The sequence below is a fragment of the Lutjanus erythropterus genome, chromosome 17, assembly GCF_056507025.1.
Source record: "Lutjanus erythropterus isolate fLutEry1 chromosome 17, fLutEry1.hap2, whole genome shotgun sequence".
In the NCBI taxonomy this organism is placed as follows: domain Eukaryota; kingdom Metazoa; phylum Chordata; class Actinopteri; order Lutjaniformes; family Lutjanidae; genus Lutjanus; species Lutjanus erythropterus.
Window position 1 is genome coordinate 27,462,854 of NC_139333.1, and position 21,889 is coordinate 27,484,742.

A 21,889-nucleotide genomic window follows, 5' to 3' on the forward strand; every position below is an offset into this window, starting at 1 on the left:
CCTCTTTTTCCTCATCTGTCTCCTCTGCTTCAGTGCAATAAACAGCCAACTGTTTGTGCTACAAACAAACAGCAGCAGTGAGGCTATAGTGCCACTTGTAGCTGCAGTTGATGTGATAGAGAGATGATAAAGCTGACTCCATTAGTGGTAGGCCTCTGGGTTTAGGTCATTACTGTCCTCTTCATCATCACACCAAAGTTGGTCATGGTAGCGTGTCTGTGGTCCACTCACAGCCGCTTGTTTGTGTGTGTGAGTGTGCTGAAGTGCGTGCTTGAGAAACAGTGTTTGTTTACAGTGAATAAGACTCTTGATAAACTTTCTTCTTTTCTGTAGACACATAATAAAAAGGTATATGGTTGCAGAGATGGCTGCATATGATATGTTTGAGATGGTAATTAGCTGCTGTTAACTTTACAACATGCAGCAGTGGGTGAAAAGGAAATGAACAAAGATTTGAGCGAGTTAAACCTACACAACATCCCTTTGTATCACGTAATAAGACTTCAGTAACATAATTGGTGTCCCTCCGTAACGTTTCTCATCTCAACGTACAAGATGAACCATAAATAGTTGTCCTCTGCTGTTATAAGCTTATTAAAAGTTGCAGTAATTCACGCACCTTTCACCTGAGTATCATTTAAGTTAGTATGTGTTTTCACTAGATTCTGCAGTTACACAGAATGTGGCACCATTTATCCATGAATCCAACAGATTAAGGAAGTCATAACAATAAAGTCCCTGCTTCTATGAACTGATGAATGCAGGCACAGTATGCATGAATCAAAAAGACCACAGTGGAAGAAAAAGTCAGAGTCTATCAGTAAAGAATATTTTATTACAGGGCTCCAACTAACTGATTTTACATTTTGATTATTTAAATTAAGTGTGTTAAATTGCAGGAATAAAGAATATTACTTGAAATGTGCAGAATAAATAAATAAATAAATAAATACTATATTAATAACAGTGTATAACAGGGAATAGCTCAAAGTATTGAGTTTTAAATATATGAGTAGTACGACAAGTAAGTCCATAAAATGTGTAATGAAGGGGAAAAAAAATCTTATTACAACATCCCAGAGCACAATCTTAGCTTGTTTTGTTCAACCAACAATTTAGAACTCAATAGAGCTGCACATTTTGTGCATTTTCTTTAAGTGATAGTTGTAAACAAAGGATTATTGGATTAATCAATAATAATTAGTAAGAAACAAAACACCCATGTTTTTCCCTGTTTAAGTGTCATTTGAACAATTCTAGGGCACATTAGCTGTGTGAAATATTAATTCATACAGCACAAACAAGTAAATGAACAGAAAAATAAAACATTAAGGCTCTCATTCGAAACGGCTGCTAATGATTAATCATTAACATCTCTAGAGTCCAAAAGTGTTGAATTTCTAATGACATAAAGCATAGAAAAACAGCGTATCTTCACATTAACCTGCTCATGTTTGGCATTCTCGCTCAAAACATTACTTGAATGATAAATTGATTATAGGAAAAGCTGTTTAAAAATGGTTTAAGCATTAATGAAAGACTAAACACCAGCTTGAAATCATAACCTCATTGGCACTTGGCAAACCTGTTACACGTTAAATTTATTATAATTTCATCACCATCACAATCCTGCTGTAATACGACTCTAAAATAACACGTATGTAGACGATGAGAAGCTCCTTCGCCTGCAGACGGAGGTTGTTTTGAATGTGGCCTGTAATCTCTCTATTAGCGGTAAAAGCAATAATAATATCAGTCATGTCTAAGGACATTCTCATGCCTTGTATCCCACTGCTCCGGATTAGAAAGGCACTGAGCCAGGGATTAGCGAAGGAAAAGAAGAAAGCCTTCCTTGGACAACAGAGGAGGGAGGCAGGGGCTAATGGATCAAGACCCTCTGAGTACTCAGACATGCACACATACACACAAACTCACAATCTTTCACGCAGATTCAGCTGCTCATCTTAATGCTACTTAACCCCACATAAGAGGTGACATTCCGTAAACAGTTTTCCAGGAATTATCCAGTCATAGCAGCAGCACTTGAAGGTGACAGAGGTTCCCCTCTGACCCCTCCAGGCCACCGTATCCAGTCTTAACTTGGTGTGTGACTAGGAGGAATTTCCCTTTCGGTCTCTCACTGAGCCAGTTGTCCGTGTCCAAGCGTGTCATGTGCTGTTAGGAGATAAACAATGTCCAGAGCAAAGAGGGAATTAGAGTGCTTTCAAAACCACGAATTAGCCTGTTGAGCTAATGGTCAGTAAATGATGAAATAAAGCAGCAATTTGTCTGTTGGAACATATTTTATAAAACTGCAGGTGCTGGCCAGGTTGGAGTCTAACTTCTAGGCAGCGCTCTTGATCTCAGTGATGCAGAGCTTGGCAGCTTCCCCTGGGACAATCCAGCAACACAAGCTTTCATAGTTGGCTCAAACCTGTGGTCATTATATACGTATATACTTTGTTATTATTGTAATTATGAGTCTAATCAGAGACAAGGACAGGAGGGGAGACATCAGCCACTGTCTTTTGTGTCCAAAGTCTCAAAAGTCAGTCAAAAGTGGATACTGGTTTTGAGACTAATTAGACACAGTGGATTTTCTTGAACTTTATAATTTTTTTCACCTCATCACCTCACCTCAGTTCACAGAGAGTCCACATCAGTGGAAGTCTGTGATGAATGAGCAATCTGCACCTAACCTAAAGAGAAGATGTCAAGAAATGTTATTTCAGTGACATTTAATGTATGATGTGGCTATTGAAGAATGTGATTAACAGCTTCAGTTGGCTTTTAATACATGCAGTATTTTTTCAGACAATGTTTGACACTATCAACTAATAAAATGTGCTCAAATCTAACTGTTTACTAGTCCAAATACTCGTCAGTTTAACTAGAAATGAATATTGTGCAACTCTGGCTAACTGGTTCCTCTAAGATTTTATGCATCCACCTGCCAGCCTCCATCTCCCTGCGCTGATGGCAAAATGTTGTAATCCAGCAAGGTGGAAAGTGGCACAGAAAACAGCGCTGTTTAGCAGTATTTTGATTTAGAAAATTAAAATGGACGTGGCACATGGACGTTAACCTGCAAGGAGAGCAGGTTGCTGCTGCTAGCACTGCTAACATTAGCCATATTGTGTAGAAGTTAACGTTAGCAGCAGGTAAACAATGCCATACTTGACGTTGTGATCCTACTCGGTCTGAAAATATGACGCATTTAGTGAGTTGTTGTCATGTTTTGTAAGATAATGGGCAATGTTCATAATGCACAGTGCAAATGCCTTTTATTTAATTATTGAATAATATGGATAACTGCTTCAATTGGCTTTTATAACGCAATATCTTTGGGACAATAATTAATATTATCAGTTAATAAATTGTGCTCAATGAACTGTTTTATGAGTGTTTTCTTACTTTTAGACTTGTCAGCCAATCTAAATTTTTTTTTTTTGTTTAATCAGCAAGGAAATTAGTCTCTCAGGACCTCCCTGTATTATGTGCAGCATTTGTCTTATTACTTATTGATCGTGTTTTTGTTGTTGTCATAGGTGTAGTATGTTTCTCCTATGTTTTTTAAACAGCACCAGAATTGCCCTCTGGGGGCAATAAAGATTTATTGGATTGAATTAATCTGCGCGATAGCTGCCAATTAATTTTCTGCTCATAATCGAATGGTTCCAGCTTTTTAGATGGTGTTATCTGACTGTGTCCTTTGTTCTCTTCCAGGCTGGACCCCACTCCACCCTCTGCACCCCTGAGACTGACATCCACCCCCTGCCTCGGCCCCGGTGCCTGCAGATTTAACCCAGCCCGACCTCTCAGCATCTTCCAAAACTCGCAGTTTCACACCGAGCCACAACAGACCAACCTCACAGGGGGTCGACTCCCCACCACCCCCCACCCCCTCCCTCCTCTTCCCCCCAAAAACTCCCAGGGACGGGACCCTGTCAATGTTTCACTGACTGACCCCTCCCACCCGGCGAATGACAAGTGTGCATCCGAGGGTGGGGCTTGCCTCAGTCTCTCATGATTGGCTGCTGGATGGAATTAAGGTGAATGGAACACGTTCCCAAGGAGCAGGACCCTAACCCATCAGAGGGAGAAGAGAAACGGTAAGTTTTCTTTCTGTTTTTTATCAAATTCTCCACTGCTTCTTTTCCAAAAGCCTTTTAATGAGCTCCCCCTTAAGTTGTCTCTCCTGATGTAAACATCTCCCTGATATGAAGCACACATGGCTTTGTGTTACTGTATAATGTTGTTAAGTATGGAAGAGGTTTTCTGAGGACATTCAGAAGAGAATCTTTACTTTTCAGCCTCTCTTTTATCGTCTAAATCTTTCTCATGGTGCCCCCTGTTTTTACATCTCTGAGACATTTTTTCTCCAGACAAGCTAAACAACGTAGCCTCTTTTTCCTCCCCGCCGCTGTCTTCCTCTCGTCTGAATTGTTTTCAGAGAACTAGGCCTATAGCTACATCTGACCCTGACGCTCCTCCCCGCTTCATCTCTTGAGGAGCAGAGCCAGTCAGACCGGCCCGAACACAAACAAACACAGCACTGTTTAAGCCCCTTCTCATTAATGAAAACATAATATTAGTGGAATGGAGCCTCTCTCACAGTGCTGCTGCAGCGAGAGGAAGGGGCCTTCTGTGTGGAGGAGGCGTCGGGGTAAAGTAAAGGGTGATCAGTCAATATCAGTCTGCTCTGGTTTTGAGGGAAGAGTTCAGCTAATGGTCCTAAACCAATGATCATTTACAGGGAGGTTATTTTTTGTTTAATTAAAAACATATTTCTGTTTGCAAATATCGAAAGCTGTAATGCTGTTGACCTTTCACTTTTTGTTTTGAAGTAAAAATATGAGTCAGATGTTTGTATCTTCAGCAAATAAGTGTAGGAAGATCACAGAAGCTTCTGTTTAATCAGAGCATGTTTTCACTTTGTTTAATCTGTGTTAATAGTTTGTTGAGGAAGTAAACACTGTGAGCTGCACTTAACCAAAAGCTTATTTACATTGCTTTAACAAATATCCCTTTTGCTGATCAAATAAATTAAACCAAGGTGGCTAAAGGTCCTCAAAAAGTCTAAGAAATGTCTTAAATTCACGTGTACTAATAAAAGGCTTTAAAAAGTATTAAATAGTCTTAGTTTTGGTTTGGAAAGGTCTTAAATATTTATTTAATGAATGCTGCTTTTCTAAAATTCACTCCATGCACAAAAGGCCTTTACCAGGCCTGGAGTTTCATCATTTTAGAGGCAAGGCCACTTGGCATTTGGTATTGTTGATTTATGAGGGCACTAAGGCCAAATGCCAGCACAGCAAGGCCAGATCAGATCAAACAGTCATTTCATGAAAATAATGAATTTAACCCAAGGGTTGAGAATGATTCGGGACGTCCCTGTAGCTCAGTTGGTAGGGTGTGCGCCCCATGTACTGAGGCTCTTAGTCCTGCAGCCTATTTACTGGGTGTCACCCTTGTCTCTCTACTCCCTGTCTGTCACTATCAAAGTAAAGGCAAAAGCACAAAAATACTTCTCAAAAAAGGTTAAGGGTGATTTTATTTTTGCTCATTTTTTCCCAATTTGTTAAGGCTACAGGAACTCTTGAAGTCAGTCAGAGATCAGTCTATATATGACATACAAAATAGTGTGTGATATATCATGAGTTAGTATTTCAAAATAATGAGTTAGTATCTTAAAATAATGAGAAACTTTCTCAAAACAGTCACTGAATAATTATGATAAAGTTCCTCATTATTTTGACATAAGAAATCATTATTTTGACATAAGTCATTATTTTGACATAATAGGTCATTATTTTGAGATGATATGTCATTATTTTGAGAAAGTTTCTCATTATAAAGGATCCTTTTTTTCATCAAATTGGCAGTAATGGGCTTTCATAGAGAGAGGCAGCACATCCAGCAGCACAGTGAAGAAGAGATAAGCTTATATTACATGGATCTAGCTGTCTCCAGTCTGCAGTGTAAACCATAGACCTGTACCGTACCATCAGGCTTCATGATCAAAAAAACATTTATATCACATCAACACTGCTGTCCATGGGCGGTGGCATTAAAAAGTCTTGTTACATACAGGCACCCTGTGAGTGTCATAAGTGTATGCATAATGGCTGGCAGGTTTATAGCCTTACTTATTTTATTCTTAAAAAAGCACTTCTGTCTATGACATGTAGGAAGTAAGAGGATAGGAGGGGCATGTAAAAGGGCATTCATGTCATGTGTTAGAATTTGACTCCCGAAGCTTTTCACTCCAAAATCTTTTGTAACCTTTCCCTGCCACATCTACAGTTAAATTTAGTTTATGTGATAATAACAATACGGGTCTATGTTATTATTACATGTCGGGGGACTAGCTGGCTGCCTAGCATCAGATTCCCCTCCACTGTGTCTCCATGTGCCGTATTACCAGCTCGTGCTAAGAAAGTCAATCCGGCGGAGCCTGGATAGATTCCTCAGCTAACATGGACACCTGTCAGGAGATTAACAGCTCTGTGGCTGCTGGGGAGGGGGATGGGGACAGTTGGTGTGGTCATGGATGTAGAAGCCTGTACGCCAGCATTACTGTTTCCTTTCCTTTGACATGTTTGGGTGTAAGTATTCTGCGTATCTCTGCTTGTGTTGCAACACCTGTATCAAGTGGTGGCTGCAGCGCTTTGCACCTCTTGGATAATTAAAAGCACGAGGAATAAAGCTCTCGGGGCTTCAGACTGGAGCAGTTGCTACTTAGAGTAGATATCAGCGGTGTGTTTGGCATGACAGTGGGTTTTATTGAAGCTCTGCCCCTCCCTTCTGCATGTTGTCAGCCTGTTGTTTTGAACTGGTCGGCCTCTTTGAAGTGATGCTATGGTTACCAGCATGCAGGCAAAGAAGAGCACACCTGTACCTATGGACTGAAAATTGTACTCAACACATTTTCATCTCAATTCTCCCATGAATGTGAAAGATCCTCTGATAATCAAGCAATAAGATACAATAAATACATAAATTGTGGTCACACTTTTTTTACAGGACACTAATAAGATGTAACAAGCTGTACTTTTAATGAAATTAGACAAAAACTAGAAATTGTATGTTTTTATCTGGCCCTTTTTAGAGGGCAATTAGGGACATATTACAGCTGAACTGTACTGTAAACTAAAGTTTATTATTTCCTACTGTTAGACCTTTGTAATACTTTATTAGGATGTAAGAAGGGACAATTATGATAGAACTTACTGTAAATTAAAGTGTATTATTTTTCACAGTTATTAGACTTTATTAGAAGGTAATTAGAGACACATTATGACTGCACTGTACTGTAGACTTAAGTGCATCATTTTCCATAGTTATTAGACTTTTTTTTTTAGGGACACATTACAACAGAATTGTTCTGTAAACTAAAGTGTATTGCTTTCCACAGTTAGACCTTACACAGTTCTGTTGTAATGTCTCCTCAGTTACCCTCTAATAAAGTCTAGTAAGGGTTCAACAGTGGGAAGCAACGCACTTTAGTTTACAGTTCACCTCTGTTGTAATCTGTCCCAAATTACCCTTTAACTCTAATTCTAAATGTCTAATACCGTGTAATAAAGAAGATCTATAATTTGATTAATTGTTACATCTCATGAGTGTTAGGGATGATGTCTAATTACAGTATCTACTGTCTAATAAAGAACATATTTTTTCTAGTTTTTGTAGAATTTGATAGAAGGTACGTCTTAAAAGTGTACTGTAAAATAAAGTGCAGCTGATTTTTTACACACTGGCTTTCATTTTCAGCAGTCTTATTTTCGGCAGTTTTATTGAAGTTTCTGAGCAGCTGTAACCAGGATGTTTGATGCTATTTTATGTGAGTTTGTTTCATATATTGGCTCATTAAGATGCATAAATTGTTGTACAGTTTATGTTACGCTGGATTTAGTTCAAACGTCGATATGTAGTCGCAGCTTGCATCACTTCTACGAACATGTCGCCAAGGCTGATGCAAGGCTGCTTGCACTGTGTTGCACTAACAGTCACAAAGGCTTGCGCCATAGTGGTGTATATGGGTCTTTGCATCCAGGAATCTTTGTTGTTGATGCACTTCAAGAGGCATGTCTATATCCACTGATCTGAGAGCCTCCAGTCAAACACGTGCAAGAGCAGATCACTCAGCACTCCGTTTTTCTCGGGGCGGTCGGCAGTCCTGCTGGTGTTGTGAAGATAAACTCAATGACAATAAGTGATGTGAATGATTTTAATACTTGTTGCGTTTGTACATAATGTTATTTCTCTTTTGCTCTCCACTTCCTTCTTTTAACATGTGAGACGGTGAGTCGGTGATCATCAGAATTTTATATTCGCCTCAGGTATGAGCGGTTTCACTCAGCTGTGAATAACACAAGATGGGTGAAAATAAGTTTTACCTTCTGTATCAGGGAACAGACTCAAACCTGTCTGTGCTGTCAGAGAGAGGAAGATAAATCTACCACACATACATGTAGAGAGAAACAGGAACTATAGGGCTCTAATGACTGTCCTTTTTTTGCATTCAAAGCTTCTATTGAGGTTTTTGAATCCTCATCATGAATAAAGAGCTTGCGTCCATCTAGAGTTTTTTCTCTGGCAGAAATTTGCTGGCCAGGCACTGGGGATGAAGTACTTGTGGGGTGAGAGGAAAAAAAATGCTGTACATAGGTTTTGTTTCTTTGACAATAATATATTGACAATCGCTAACACTTTTCTATTTGTTCAACAAGTGTGCTGTGGTTCTGTGAAACAACAACAACTGCAGATGTAGCAAGTGGAAATATTGCTTTCCTGCTTCTCTGAGAGTTAAAGGTAGAATCAGTAGGATTTTTTCAAACGGTTAGTGAATGCACCATAAAGATGCCAGGATGTCAAATACATCTACAAATCTACAAACAACTCTATCAGCACATTAGTTCATGAAACACAAACTATTTAAAGGTACAGATTAATAACACAATACAACAAACAATCGTCTGAAAGGCATACGCACAACAATGTCAAATGGTACACAAAACATGCAGTACATTGTTGATACATTTTTAATCTGTTAATTTCTCAGTTGAGATTAAAGCTGCACAATTGATCGAAACATCATCAAAACTGCAATATTGCCAAGTGCAATATCCAAGAACTGTAGTGCTGTGGAGACGTCCTGGCTGACAGATTTGTTCTCCACATGTAAGAAAATGTGTTTGTTTGGCACTAACCCCAACAAACGTCACACCACCATGATGTATATCAGCACATCTGCATTTCTAGACACTGCATTTGCACTCGTTGAACCGTAAACATCGACAGTCAAATCAGAACCAAAACACAGATCACAATGCACTGATTATGATGGCATTTCAACAATTAATGCAAAATAAACTGATTACTATGAATTCTTACACAAATTTGTCCAATCACTGTAGCTTCCTGCACAAGGTTTGTCATTGTTATTAACATTTATCAATGCTCTGTGCACTTTTATATTATATAATTTGAAGCTTGTTGTTTTGACTGAGTTTGAGCTCCAAAAAGATTTGTTGCTTTTGATTTTTATTGAATTGTACAGAAAAATAATAAAAAATATTAACTTTTTTCACAGTTTCCACTTCACATTGCTACTGCACTTAAACATTACAACAAGCATCACAATTCATTTTAGAGAAGCTTCTGTGAAATCATAAATTTTAGGCTGCAACAATCCCCTGTCTGTGAAATCCTGAAGGGACTGCCTAATCTTCTAGGTTCTACCAGGTTTAAACAGAATGAATAAACATGCAAAAAGAACTGCACAGCATTTGAATGGTGATTTAGAATCTGAATGCCAACGTTATGATCAAACTATTTGGAACTATTTACTGTAAATAAGAAAGCATTTGCTTCTTGACACACTGGAAGGAAGTATGATCCTTTTCTTGTCTGTACTAAACAAGATTCATCCTTTCCTTTACCTGGACATGATAACAAGATATCCAGTCAGGAGCGGGTTAAAGTCATGATTAAGCTATGGTTTCTATAGCCTGTTGTGTAACTGGTTCTTTGTTTGTTGGGTATTGCATGTCGTGCCTTGAATAGAGTGGGAGTTACTGTACATACCGGTATGTCTGTCAGATGAAGACGATGTTTTGTTTAATTAAATATGTGCTTTAGGCAGTATATGGGTGTGTTCATACAGTAAGTGTTTGATGTATAAACTTACTGTGGTGAACATAGCATAGCATGAATACCCTTCTTATGAGAAGACTATGCAAGATTTGTGTTGATTGAAGTCTGTGGTGTATTCAGTAGCATCATGTGTGTATGTCTTTCTGCTTTCTGATACTGGAACTGCTGCTGAAAGACAATTGGTGATGATTTTCACCCATTTTGATCCTGTAACCTCATTTTCACTTGCCTCAGATCCCTGCAACCATAGCTGAGTCAAGTTACTAAAGATGAAAACATCGTTTTTCATGCATTGCATGTATTTTTTTGCCACAATTGCATGTGTTCTTTTAAATTAATAGACAGAAAACTGCCAGAACACATTTTGGTGTTTATTTTAGTGTATATTTCTGTTCTGAAAACATAATTTATGCAAATGAGCACACATTTGATGAGATAATGCCCCATTTGCATATAGAAACATAAAGTTTTAGTCACTGACATGTCTTATTTTTTTGTCTAAAAATGTGTAGTATTTTGCAAACGCACCTTTAAAGGCCTTTGTCTGAAAATGAGTTTTATCTCATACTGTTGCCCAAGAATTTTCACTTCAGTATTCATATCTACTGTATATTCTGAAGGTTTTTACAGAAAGATTAGTTCATACAATATACCTGATTTAGTCCTAAATGGCTGTTGACAGTATTTTCTGATTTATGGAGTGCTAAAATAGTTTCCCTCTGTAAAAACCTTTCACTCTTAATATGTCAACAAAATGAAACAAGAATTTTGAATCAGATTTTATCCAGTATTTATGCAAATTACCATATATTTAACTAAATAATGCCTCATCTGCAAACATATATTTCATAAAACTCTTCATGTAAATTATTAATGTAAGTTTTTTAACCCTATTCACCTTGAGTGCCTAAAATTCAACTGACAATTTCCACTCATGTGAAAGAGAAGCAGCCATTTACTGAAAGGATTTAGCGTGTCAGTGTGTCAGTCAGTGATCAGTCAGCGTACACCTCCGCTAATGAGAGTAATTGACCGAAACGCTGTCAATATCAATGTTCTCCTGCAGGAATCGCAACAGCAGTCTTAACAGCTGTGACAACTGTTGGTTTTGAAAGTAAATAATGAACAACTAGCAGTTTAAAAAGGATTAGTGCTGCATTTGTGTCAGTTTGAGATACAAATTTAAGCTATTTCAGGTGAATTAAAAACTCTGAATGAATGATACTGAAGGCCTCTCATAGCTGTGTTGAATCAGTTTAAGTTCATTGTGTTTTTTAATTTTAAAACGACTCACAAAAAAAAACAAAAAAGCTGCAGAGAGTGTTGCCCAAGGTTGTCAGATGCCATCATGCAGAGCTGGAGTTTATCAGTGCATCGTGATCTGTGTTTTGGCTGCGATTTGACTGGCGATGTTTACTGATGAAGAAGTGCAAATGTAATGCCTAGAAATGCAAAAATGCTGCTATAGATCCAGACGGACCTGCTGCTGCAGACGTTTGATAGTTAATCGACACAGCATTGTTTTCCCTCAGTACACAAAGCAGCACAGTGTGTATCCAGTGGAGTCAAAGGCAAGGTATTTCTTTTCTTTTTATCAAATCAAAATTAAACTTAACGTGTTTAAAATAAATCATGTCATTTGCATTGTCAATATGACATATATTTTGTTTAAAATGTGAGGTTTTGTACATCGATTAAGTCTTTTTTTTAATAATCCAGTTTTTCTCTCTTTTTTCCCTTCTTTTATAATAATTTGAAAAATAATTTAATGGTTCTTCAATTAGAGGTTTGTTTTAAATGAAATATTCACTGTGGTTCGATTACAGAATAGAATGTATAGATGCAAAACACACAAAATTCACATATAGGATGTGAAATAAAAGCACTAAATACAGACTAAATGTAGTAATTTAGTCTGTAAAGTCTTTTTTTATTCTATAGTACAGGACGTACTGAGCTGTGTACATTTGAGGACTTAGCTCCATGTTTATTATTGGTTATGTGTGGGTTGCTGTACACTTGTGTATTTGGACAGAGGGAGTTGTCTTGCTTTCACTCAGTGGCAAGCTATATCCCCTTCTAGCTCAGCCTGTAATTTAGACAGTGGCGGGACACATGAGGGAACAAAGTGTCCATTAGCACTGGATGTATAGGACGGGACAGACCCAGCTATAGGCCTGCAGCATGTACGCTGAACAATAGGCTACTGTGGCCCACTAAAGATAGGACAGGGGGCCTCATTCAGACACTGTTATGGATATAATTCGCTGGACTATTCTGAGTGTCTTTGTGTTGTTTTGTATTGTTGTTTGTTTAAGGAGTATGAGCTTCAAAGCAGGTGTTTCTCACTCTGCTATTACTCACTTAAAGCCACTAGAAACCCAAATACACAACAGCCTTTGAACTATGAGGTTCATGTTCATGATAGCAAGCATCTGAAAAGCATTAGAAATTAGTTTTATTCTTTTTGTTGGTGTTGTAGTGTTTATATATTGTCTTTTAAGTTTTAATACACTTTCCTCATATTGGGTTTGATTAGTGTGTGGTTATGCTTGGACATTTATTGTAACAATTCTGCAGTTAATACACAAATTAATCATAAAAAAATCCCTGTCAGTTCTCCAGTGTTTCATCTTAATCTGCCCACTCAGCAACAGGGAACTGAAGCCATTATATTGCTCTAGACTCTTTCGACAAAAACAGCAATTTTCTCTCGCAAAACATGGGAGTTGCTGGTGTACTGCTGCCTCAGTCTGCAGCAGGTAACATAAGCTCAAAAACAAATTTATGTCTTAACACACGAAAGTCACAGAATAACACAAATAAACTGAAAAAATAATGGTCCAGCAACTCTGGTCTTCTGCTTTAATCTTAGAATGAAAAGTCCCAAAAGCGTTCTTCCTGAAGGGCTAAGCTTCTACCCATAACCATTTGTTGCTGAAGAACTTTTTTTTTTAAAAGAAAGGGTTGGTCAGAGGTTCCATTAAGAACAATTTTAATTCAAAGAGCCGTTTTTGGAAGAAGAAGTTGTTCTTTTTCGTCAGAGGTTTCTCAGGGCTCTATGTACCATAATATAAAAGCAGAACCCCCTGGACGGGTTCTAGATAAAACCCTTGGAATTGGTGGATTCTTGTACACACCTTTAAAAGGTGGAAAGTTTCTTGACAGAACTCTCTGATAGACCTTTTCCACCAATACGGAACCCTTTTCATTTATGCACCTAATTTTGTACCAGTCGGAGCATTTCCACCAACAGTGTATCGGTCCTGAACCGTAATCCCTGTGGGCTGGTCGGCTGTATGCACCAGTGTTCAAAGAATCTTAAATGGAACAAGTTCAAGAACCAGAGCTAATTTGGTTTAAGGGTTCTGGGTGTAACCGTCACACCGTAGAAGGGTGTAATGTAGAACCTACCACAGGGGGTTCGGGGTAAAACCTTTCACAGATGGTTCTAGGTATAAACCTTTTATGTTGGGTTCCTGGTATTACTCTCTGAAAGTTTTCCAAATAGAACCTTATGTTCTAGTTAACATCTTTATTTCTGAGAGTGAAGTTAAAATTACTGTTTGTGTCAAAGAGTCTGCTGGCTTGGGTGAAATTTGGCCTATATACTGGTGGTTTCCCATCAGAAAAGGTGACAGTAAAGTAAAGGTGTGAAAATATTCTACATATAGTGCACTCTTAAACTGGTATTGATTTTTTTAAATGGCTAAAATATGTTCTGCTGCTGCCCCAGACCACAGCACTACGTTGCTCAGCTTCTGAGGTGCTCCAGAGGGAGATGTCAGTCAAACGTGATCCTCCACGCCTACTCAGTCTTAAGAAATGGTCTAAACAGCCAAGGACACTCAACTCTGAGACCACATGTGCATTTTTACTTTTACAAGCCATATTTCCAGAGTCTTTAACGGGTCGGTTCAGCCAAATAACAATGAGCACTTATTGTCACTTACCTCTAAAATGTATTTATACAGCACCATTCAGACAAAAGGTGACTCAAAGTGCTTTATGGCAGCATAGACGTACATTAAGAATAAGACATTAATAAAATTAATTGCCGTTAAAAGATCATAAAAACAAAAAGTAAACTTATGGCTAGCAATATTTCATATTTTTCTTATTGTGGATAATTCCCATGAAAAGACTAAAACCAGCAAAGAACTGATCCAACTAACCAGTAATGTCTTTGTGTCCTCTGTGCCATAGAGCTCCATTGTTGTCCAAAAACTATTAAACAGACTTTGAGTCACACTGTTGAACTAGGTGATATGTTTGCTCATTAACACACACACACACACTGTAATTTATTTTGACTTATCTAACACAAACTATCCTCCTACTGTTACAGAAAAAATGTGTATTAATCTGCAAATGAAAAAATCTTGAACAAGTTTACTCCTGTTGCAGTGTTCCAGTGTCCAGTGTATCAGTGTTCCTACGCACTATGGAAAAGTATTGAATTAGATTTTAGTCATTTCCAGTGTGGTGTCCTATTCTGTTTTCTAAAATATGAAATTCTGAATTTCTAAAAATGAACTGATCATAAAAAGTGTTTTTCATAGTTTGGTCAATACACATATATCTGTTCGTAAACCTGTGGTTGAGGAATATGTTTACAGTATTATTTCACCATAAGACAGAGTGTCCTCATCTTTTTTCCATGGTTGCATATATTATTTTTTCCTGGATCCTGTTGTCTCTTTGTACTTGTACCTGCCTCACTAAAGAGCACCTGTCGGAGGCCATCCAGGCCAGGTAGAGTGTGTTTCTCCCTTTATGTAAGTGAGTTATCAGAAAAGTAAACAGACTATTTCATCTTTATGGCTGCTTTAACCGTTGTTTCCATGATCTGTGATTAAACCGGGCTGCACAAACAGTGTGAAAATTAAATTATTTCACACCGCCTGCTGTTTACTTTCATTCGTCTAACTATTTGTACTCAGATATCAAATATTATCTGAGAAGTTTGCAAAAGTCTGGAATTTCAAAATGGAAAATGCATAGGAACCCTGAGGTATTGTATTTAATTTAATTTATTATGTTTTTTCTAGTTATTTATTTTCCTCTCTCCTCGCCTCTTCTTTCTCTTTTAAAACTACTTTTTTTAAACACCAACCCTACTGCTTCTCTACACTTCTACACAACAGACTTTCCTGCACCCTCTCTAATACACAAACACCACATCTTAAAAACTACTGTACCTTGCTCACATCATTTTCAATACATATAGTCTTTGCCTGTTTTGCCCCTTTGTGCCAACCTTGTCAAATCATTGAGTGTATTATTGTGTCTTATCTCACTTGATTTGAATCATTTTACTAAATAGAATTTTAAAAAATCAAGAGACTGGCTAACACTTGTTGGTTTAAATGTTTTTATTGGTGTGCTGACAACAAGAAACATACAGAATACTGCAACCTCATCTTATAATATGCCAACTAACGTTTAAGTATGTAAGTTCTCTCGCTGTTCTGTTTTGCTTTTCGATATCTTTTTGCAGTCATGCATGCACACTGTCTTAAAATAGAGCGCTCAGTTACCTGACAGCACGGTGATTACCTGTTCGACGCGCCCCACAGTCGCTGTCAAAGTCACAGGTGGAGATGCTGGCTGTCGTCCAATCAGGGTAGACTGGGTGGTACTACCAGCAGAGCAAGAAAGTCCCACAGATTGGAAAAGTGGGAGGGAGGGAGAGGCAGAATGTATTTGAGTGGGTCAGCAGGCTAAAGATAGCACAACTGGTAGAGACATCAGGGTGTAAGAGTGAGAAACACGGATAGACTCGGTCCATGAGGGCTGTGTAGCAGCAAGTCAGGTACATCTGCAACTCCAACCCGAAGTCCTCCACTGCCATGCATATTTTACAGTCCCACTGCGTCATCAGGTCAGTGCTGTAAGTCTTTTTCATGTCATCGATTTGGCTCATGTTGTTGGTTCTCCTGTTCTCTATTTGTTTTTGGCTGTTTGTGCATTTAGTTGCGCAACATGTGCGCATTTGTTCTGCACTGCTCTTGGGCCATAGAAATCGCTGTCGTTTCACGTCAAGTTAAGTTTTGTACTCTGTGTATGTGTGAGAGTGTGTGCTGGAGAGAACGTACAGCGTGCATGCTTCTGTGGGGTTGGCTCAGGTTGCTGAGAGGCACAGAGTGAGGGGACGGTGTGTTGCAATCCTGTCAGAGTTTAGGAGTTGGTAATTGAAAAGTGTTCTGTGGTATGCCTGTGCAGTACGCGGCGTCCTGCCCTGACCTGCAAAAACTCACATTCCATCAAAAAATATTCGATCATGCACGATGACTGCATACATGAATCTATGTTATATCATTCACTGTCTGAGTGACATGATTTGAAATACAATCAGGCTGCTTGCTTTTTTTACATAAGCACACAAAACTAATTTGCCTTTAGTTTATTTGTTTAGATGTTTGTTTACAGTAGTGCTTCAGAACATCATGTCGGTCAAGAAGTTGTTTGAAAGGACGGTTCACCCCAAAATCAAAAATATATGATTTTCCTCTGGCCTGTAGTGCTATTTGTGCATTTGGATTGTTTGGTGTGAGTTTACGTTTTGGACACAACAGCTGTAGAGATGGCAGTCCAGTCGTAGTGCTCAAAGCACCAAAAAATTACTTTTGAAACACCAATGTTTCATTCCAAACACCAATGTTTCATTCCAGAAATCATGACCCAGTTACTCAAGATAATACACAGACCTGTTGAAAGCAATTTCACACAGGAACAAGGTTCTTTTCTTGTGGAAATAAAGTAGGTCCGGTAGATTCTACTGCAGAAAGAAAGCAATTCTGGGAGAGTCTATTGCAGAGAGAAAGTAATTCTGGTTGATTCTACTGCAGAAAAAGGTGGTGCTGATGGATTTTACTGCAGGAAGAAAGTAATCCTGGTAGAGTCTACTGCAGAAACTAGTTTCAGTAGAGTCTGCTGCAAAAAGAAAGTAGTTCCATTAGAACCTGCTGTGAAAAGAAAGCAGTCCAAGTAGAGCCTACTGTTGAATGAAAGTAGTCCCAGTAGAGCCTACTGCTGAGAGAAAGTAGTCCCAGTAGAGCCTACTGCTGAGAGAAAGTAGTTCTGGTTGAGTCTACTTCAGAAACAAAGTAGTTTCCTACATGAAACTGCTCACAACATGTTCTGTGGATTATCTTGAGTAAGCAGGTCATGATTTCCGGAAAGAGACGCTGCTGAGTTTTTAAAATGTATTTTTTGCCACTGTGAGCACCACAAGCCGAGTGCCATTTAGTTCCACTATATTAGAGATGAGGCAGTAATCTCTACAGCTGATATCTCCAAAACTCAGCAACTCACACCAAAACTATCTAGATGGATGTAAGAGGAAAAATATGTATTTTTTTTATTTCTGGATGAAGCTTTAACACACCGCCTCCTGCAAGACATCTGACCAGATATGGAAACTTTCACTCTGAATCATGTTTATGCATATTGTGTTTCTCTGTGTTTATGTTTCGTTTTGTTTTCTTCCTTCCTCTTTGGGCCACTTGACACCGTTTCCATCTAAATCTTTCCACTGAGAGTTCTCCGTGCAGAGAAAAGCACTTCTGAGGCTCTGCCAGGGGTGCTAAGCTCTTTTTTTAGCTGCAAGGCTGCTAATATTTTCATTAATGCTATTTTGGGATTGATCTGATCTTAATAGAGGGTTAGAGCTGGAGCGTTTTCAGAGCGCCGCGATTATATTATCATTTCATTATTGTACAATTGCAGTGCCAATTCTCTGTCTGTTGTTTTGTGTTGCAGCTGCGCAGCACAGCTGAGAGAAAACAAAGCTGAACATATGGCAGGTTGTGGCATTTTAGGCTACGAGGGACCTGTTGTTTGGATCTCGGTGCAGAGATGCAGAGAAGGCTTAGTGGAGCTGTAGCAGGAGTGACAGAGACCTGAATAAAGAGTATCTGTTTTTACCCAGTTCGCCTATGTTTCCATCTTTAATCGACATGCTGCCACATGGGAGGAGTGAACTGTCACGTAGCTGACAATTTGATGGCTGTCGCCTCCAGCAGCTGTATAGAGTGATGTGCAAGCCAACTGGCAGTGGGAGCGACATTTGCATTTGAGTGGCAGTGAGAACCCCACCTTGTCTTTCTGCTGCTGTGACACCTTTAATTCTGTTTCTACAGCCTCCAAATATGTGACTTTGCCCAAAAAACAAAAAAAAAAAAATAATTCAGAAGCTTTGGTCATGTTAAACAAGTTAAAGTGTATTACAAAATATGCACCCTGCAACCTTTGCTGTTGTTGTTTGCCAAGAAGTGTTGCTTCACAGGTGAGCACGCCTGCAGCTTTTAGAGAGCTGTCTTGTCCTTCCATAACAGGAACAATGGGACTCGTGCAAGAACCATTTCTGCCAGCAGATTCATACATACATGGTTTGTACATGAGATTTAGGAGAACTTGTCACAGTCACCAATTTTCTCATATTTTGACTTTTTCCTTAAGATACACATTTTCAAGTGGTCCAGACTGCTGTTGCAAATTGTAAGCACTTTCCTTAATCAATCATTGGCAACATTAATGATTTATTATTCAATTAACAATATCAAATGCATTATCCTCCTTCTCAATCAAAGCTTTATTTCACCAGCAACATATTTCACATAATCAGATAATCTCTGTTATATTTAAGATCTGTATTTGATAGTAGGTCAAAGGTTGTGTGCAGTTAGTCAGTTATCCCAACCACAGTTTTTGTCTGACTGTATTTCATTAGTTTGAAGACATTTTGAGTTTGGAAAATGACCAACACCTCATAATTGTATCATATATCATATTTGACTGCATTTCAAATTATAATGTAATTCTAACTTTACACATAAAGCCTATTGTTACTGCCTTGTCAGGTGTGTGGGTCGCATCTTCACATGAATGTTTATGAAGTCGCTTTCCACATGAACATGCCTTAAAGTTCTGCATCACCTATTACGGCACTTATCCTGTCCTCCAGTTCTATAACGGTGTGATGGAAGTTGCCTTTTTTTCTTTGAAGCCATTTCATACCGAAACATTTCTCAATTTTTTATTTCAGTGACAGTGAGAGCCTCAGGTAACAAGGCATTAACAGCACTCATATTTCCAATTCTTTGGTTTTACGAGGTCCCTTAATTCCACTGCTGATGCTGTTAAAATTATAGTTTTTCCTTTATGGATCTCTGAAAGCAGGACTTCAAACTTTTTACTGTTTGACACCATATTCATGAATGAATGTTTCCTGATATATGGGGCTGGAAGTGCAGCCTTATATGGTGTTATTAGGGTGTTAATTATGCTAATTTACAAGTCTAATGCATGTGCATTCAAATATGCACAGACAAATCATTTACAGTTACCTGATGTTTGCGAGCATTCGCTGAATCTGACATGGCCTGTTCATACAGGCCCACCATACAAAAAAAAGAGACAGTTAAGATAAGAGTATGAAAATATTCTTGCATACGGCCCACTGTATTCTTTATTTGAGCTACAGATGAGTTTCTAAGACGCTACAGGCACAACAATCACAATAAATCAAGCTTCAACTCAGTAAACTATTTAAGAGCTTAATTAATGCCCTGTTAAGACATGCGATGTATTCTGAAAAGGGCAAAGGGAACCATAACTAAGAACAAGACAGTGCTATAATTGAAGCCAAGGTAAAATGTGAAGGGTAGTTTGAGTTGGCATTTAGGTGCAATTACAGCAACTCCGGAACTTAACAGGCAATTACATTGTTATTTCTCTGGAGGGAAAACATTATTTGTTGGTGTGAAATATTAAGAAAATGCTGGATTGTAAGACAGGTGAGAAAATGTGTGATGTTGTCAGCGAGACCTTTTGATAATTTTCGTGCGTGACAGAGGAGTCACTTTGCATTAACTCTCTTTGTCAGGTCACGTCTGTACATGTAAGCAAATAACAGGTTTCCTCACAGGTTCTATAGGAAAACACTAAACAAGGTGGAGGTAAAGAAGGCCTCGTCACGAAACTGGATTCTGTTTGCTCTGCCAAGTACTTTTTTTTTCTGAAATTAGTTTAGGCTGAAATATCAATCACTGCATCCCACTTACATTCTGCATGTTCTAAAGCGTCCTTTTTCCCTCCTCCCTGTCTCTCTTTGCTTGTTTGCCCTTGTGCATTTTGTCTCTATAATAATTGCTGTATACATAAAGTCATGACTGTTTTGTTTTTGCACCAATTAAAAAGAAAAAAAGAAATATGTCCAGGCATGAATCCACTTTGAAATTCATGAATAATGGCATTCAAACCATTTTTCAGCCGCCTGATCAGAATAGGTGCGAGAATTTTATCATCGTTTAGTAATGTAATGCCAGTTATCAACGATTAAAGGATCTTTATTTGGTTGTGCAAAAGCAGAACAAGACAATATAATCTGAGATGTCAGTATGCATACAGAAAGTGAGTTATCCCAAAATGCAATGTACAATTTAAATGAAGGAGCTACTCCCAGGAGCTGGTAACTAGAAAAACAAACTGCAAACAGGCAGATGAGACAGCATCAAGAACAAGTATTGAACCTTTTGAAAAATCTGTGCCTGCTTTCACTTTCTTTTTCTCTCTCAAAGTTGTTTCAAATGTCACTTTCCAGAGTTGCCATGGTTCGATTGATCTCCAGCAACACACATCTCATGTAATTACCTCTTTATACAAAATGACAAGGAGCTGTGTGCCAGCAGACGACAGCCGAGCTCCTGATGTCGAGTGTGAACATTAGAGGCAGCATCTCTATCCGGAGGGGGATTTTACACATAATTTATATCAGTTTATATGTGTTACATGTTTTGTTTAAATGTACCTGCACCAATACCAGTATCCTTAAAGTGACACTGATATAAATCGAGTACTTCATCTGATACCTTTCTTCATCATGTCAGCGGAAGCATTCCTGAAATAATTCTGGGCCTGAGTGATGAAACAATAGTGATATGTATCTCAGTAGACACTTCATCAATAGCAATAAGAAATTTGCTCAATAAAATGTTCAATAGTTTCACTTAAATGTATTAAATACAAACCGCCATGAGAGCACATATCGACACATAAACAACCTGTCATATCACTTGATAATGGAGCGAGTCACACAAACTGCATGCCACTTAACAGATGTGTTGTTCAGTGGCGCCATCAACATGTGACACAACAACAGAAACAGAATAGAGTCAGAAACTGTGTGCAAACAGTGAGAAAATTGGTGGTTATACTAGAAATAAAGTGATCTTTTTAAAAATAAACCAGAATAATCCTTCTGCATTGGATGTATAGCCATACTCTAAAATATTATGGTGGCGTCTTGACACACTGAACTGCCAGCTACAGCAAATCCATCATGCTTAACTCCACCATGCTTCACTCCACCACCATCACACTGTGTGGGTGAGAGCAATCCATCCTGGTATTTTGCTCCTGCTTCATGCCCCCATGACTTTCTCTACACCACTCTAATAAATATATTGGTGGTCAGTACACAGTTACTCTGTAACCTCAAAGAAGGTTTAAGGTGATTGGCTATGTGCAAAATCATAGGACTTAGGTCTTTTATTTTCTAGATAGCTGTATTTATATGCTTTTTAATGCAGCTTAACATTTTTATGAATAAATAGTTGCAGACAAGATGCTTTTAGGGCTGGACAATATGACTCATAAATTATATATCAATATTTTTAGGTTATGCAGTTATACAACATACACATTTTATCTAAAACAATATATT

General features: G+C 38.3%; 1 protein-coding gene across 3 annotated transcripts in view; it reads left to right on the top strand.

The window, feature by feature from the left end:
- The first annotated feature begins 3,731 nt into the window (after positions 1 to 3,731).
- LOC146312376 (thyroid hormone receptor alpha-B) overlaps positions 3,732 to 21,889 on the top strand; it is a 49,234-nt gene continuing 31,076 nt past the window's right edge. Inside the window, exon 1 of one of the 3 annotated variants that reach the window (XM_084740328.1) lies at positions 3,732 to 4,112. In XM_084740328.1, the coding sequence (XP_084596454.1) occupies positions 4,057 to 4,112 (56 nt within the window). In that variant the 5' untranslated portion in view covers positions 3,732 to 4,056. Of the gene's footprint in view, positions 4,113 to 15,527; positions 16,055 to 21,889 lie in introns of those variants that run through there. The other 2 variants (XM_084740329.1, XM_084740330.1) reach the window with 2 other exon arrangements.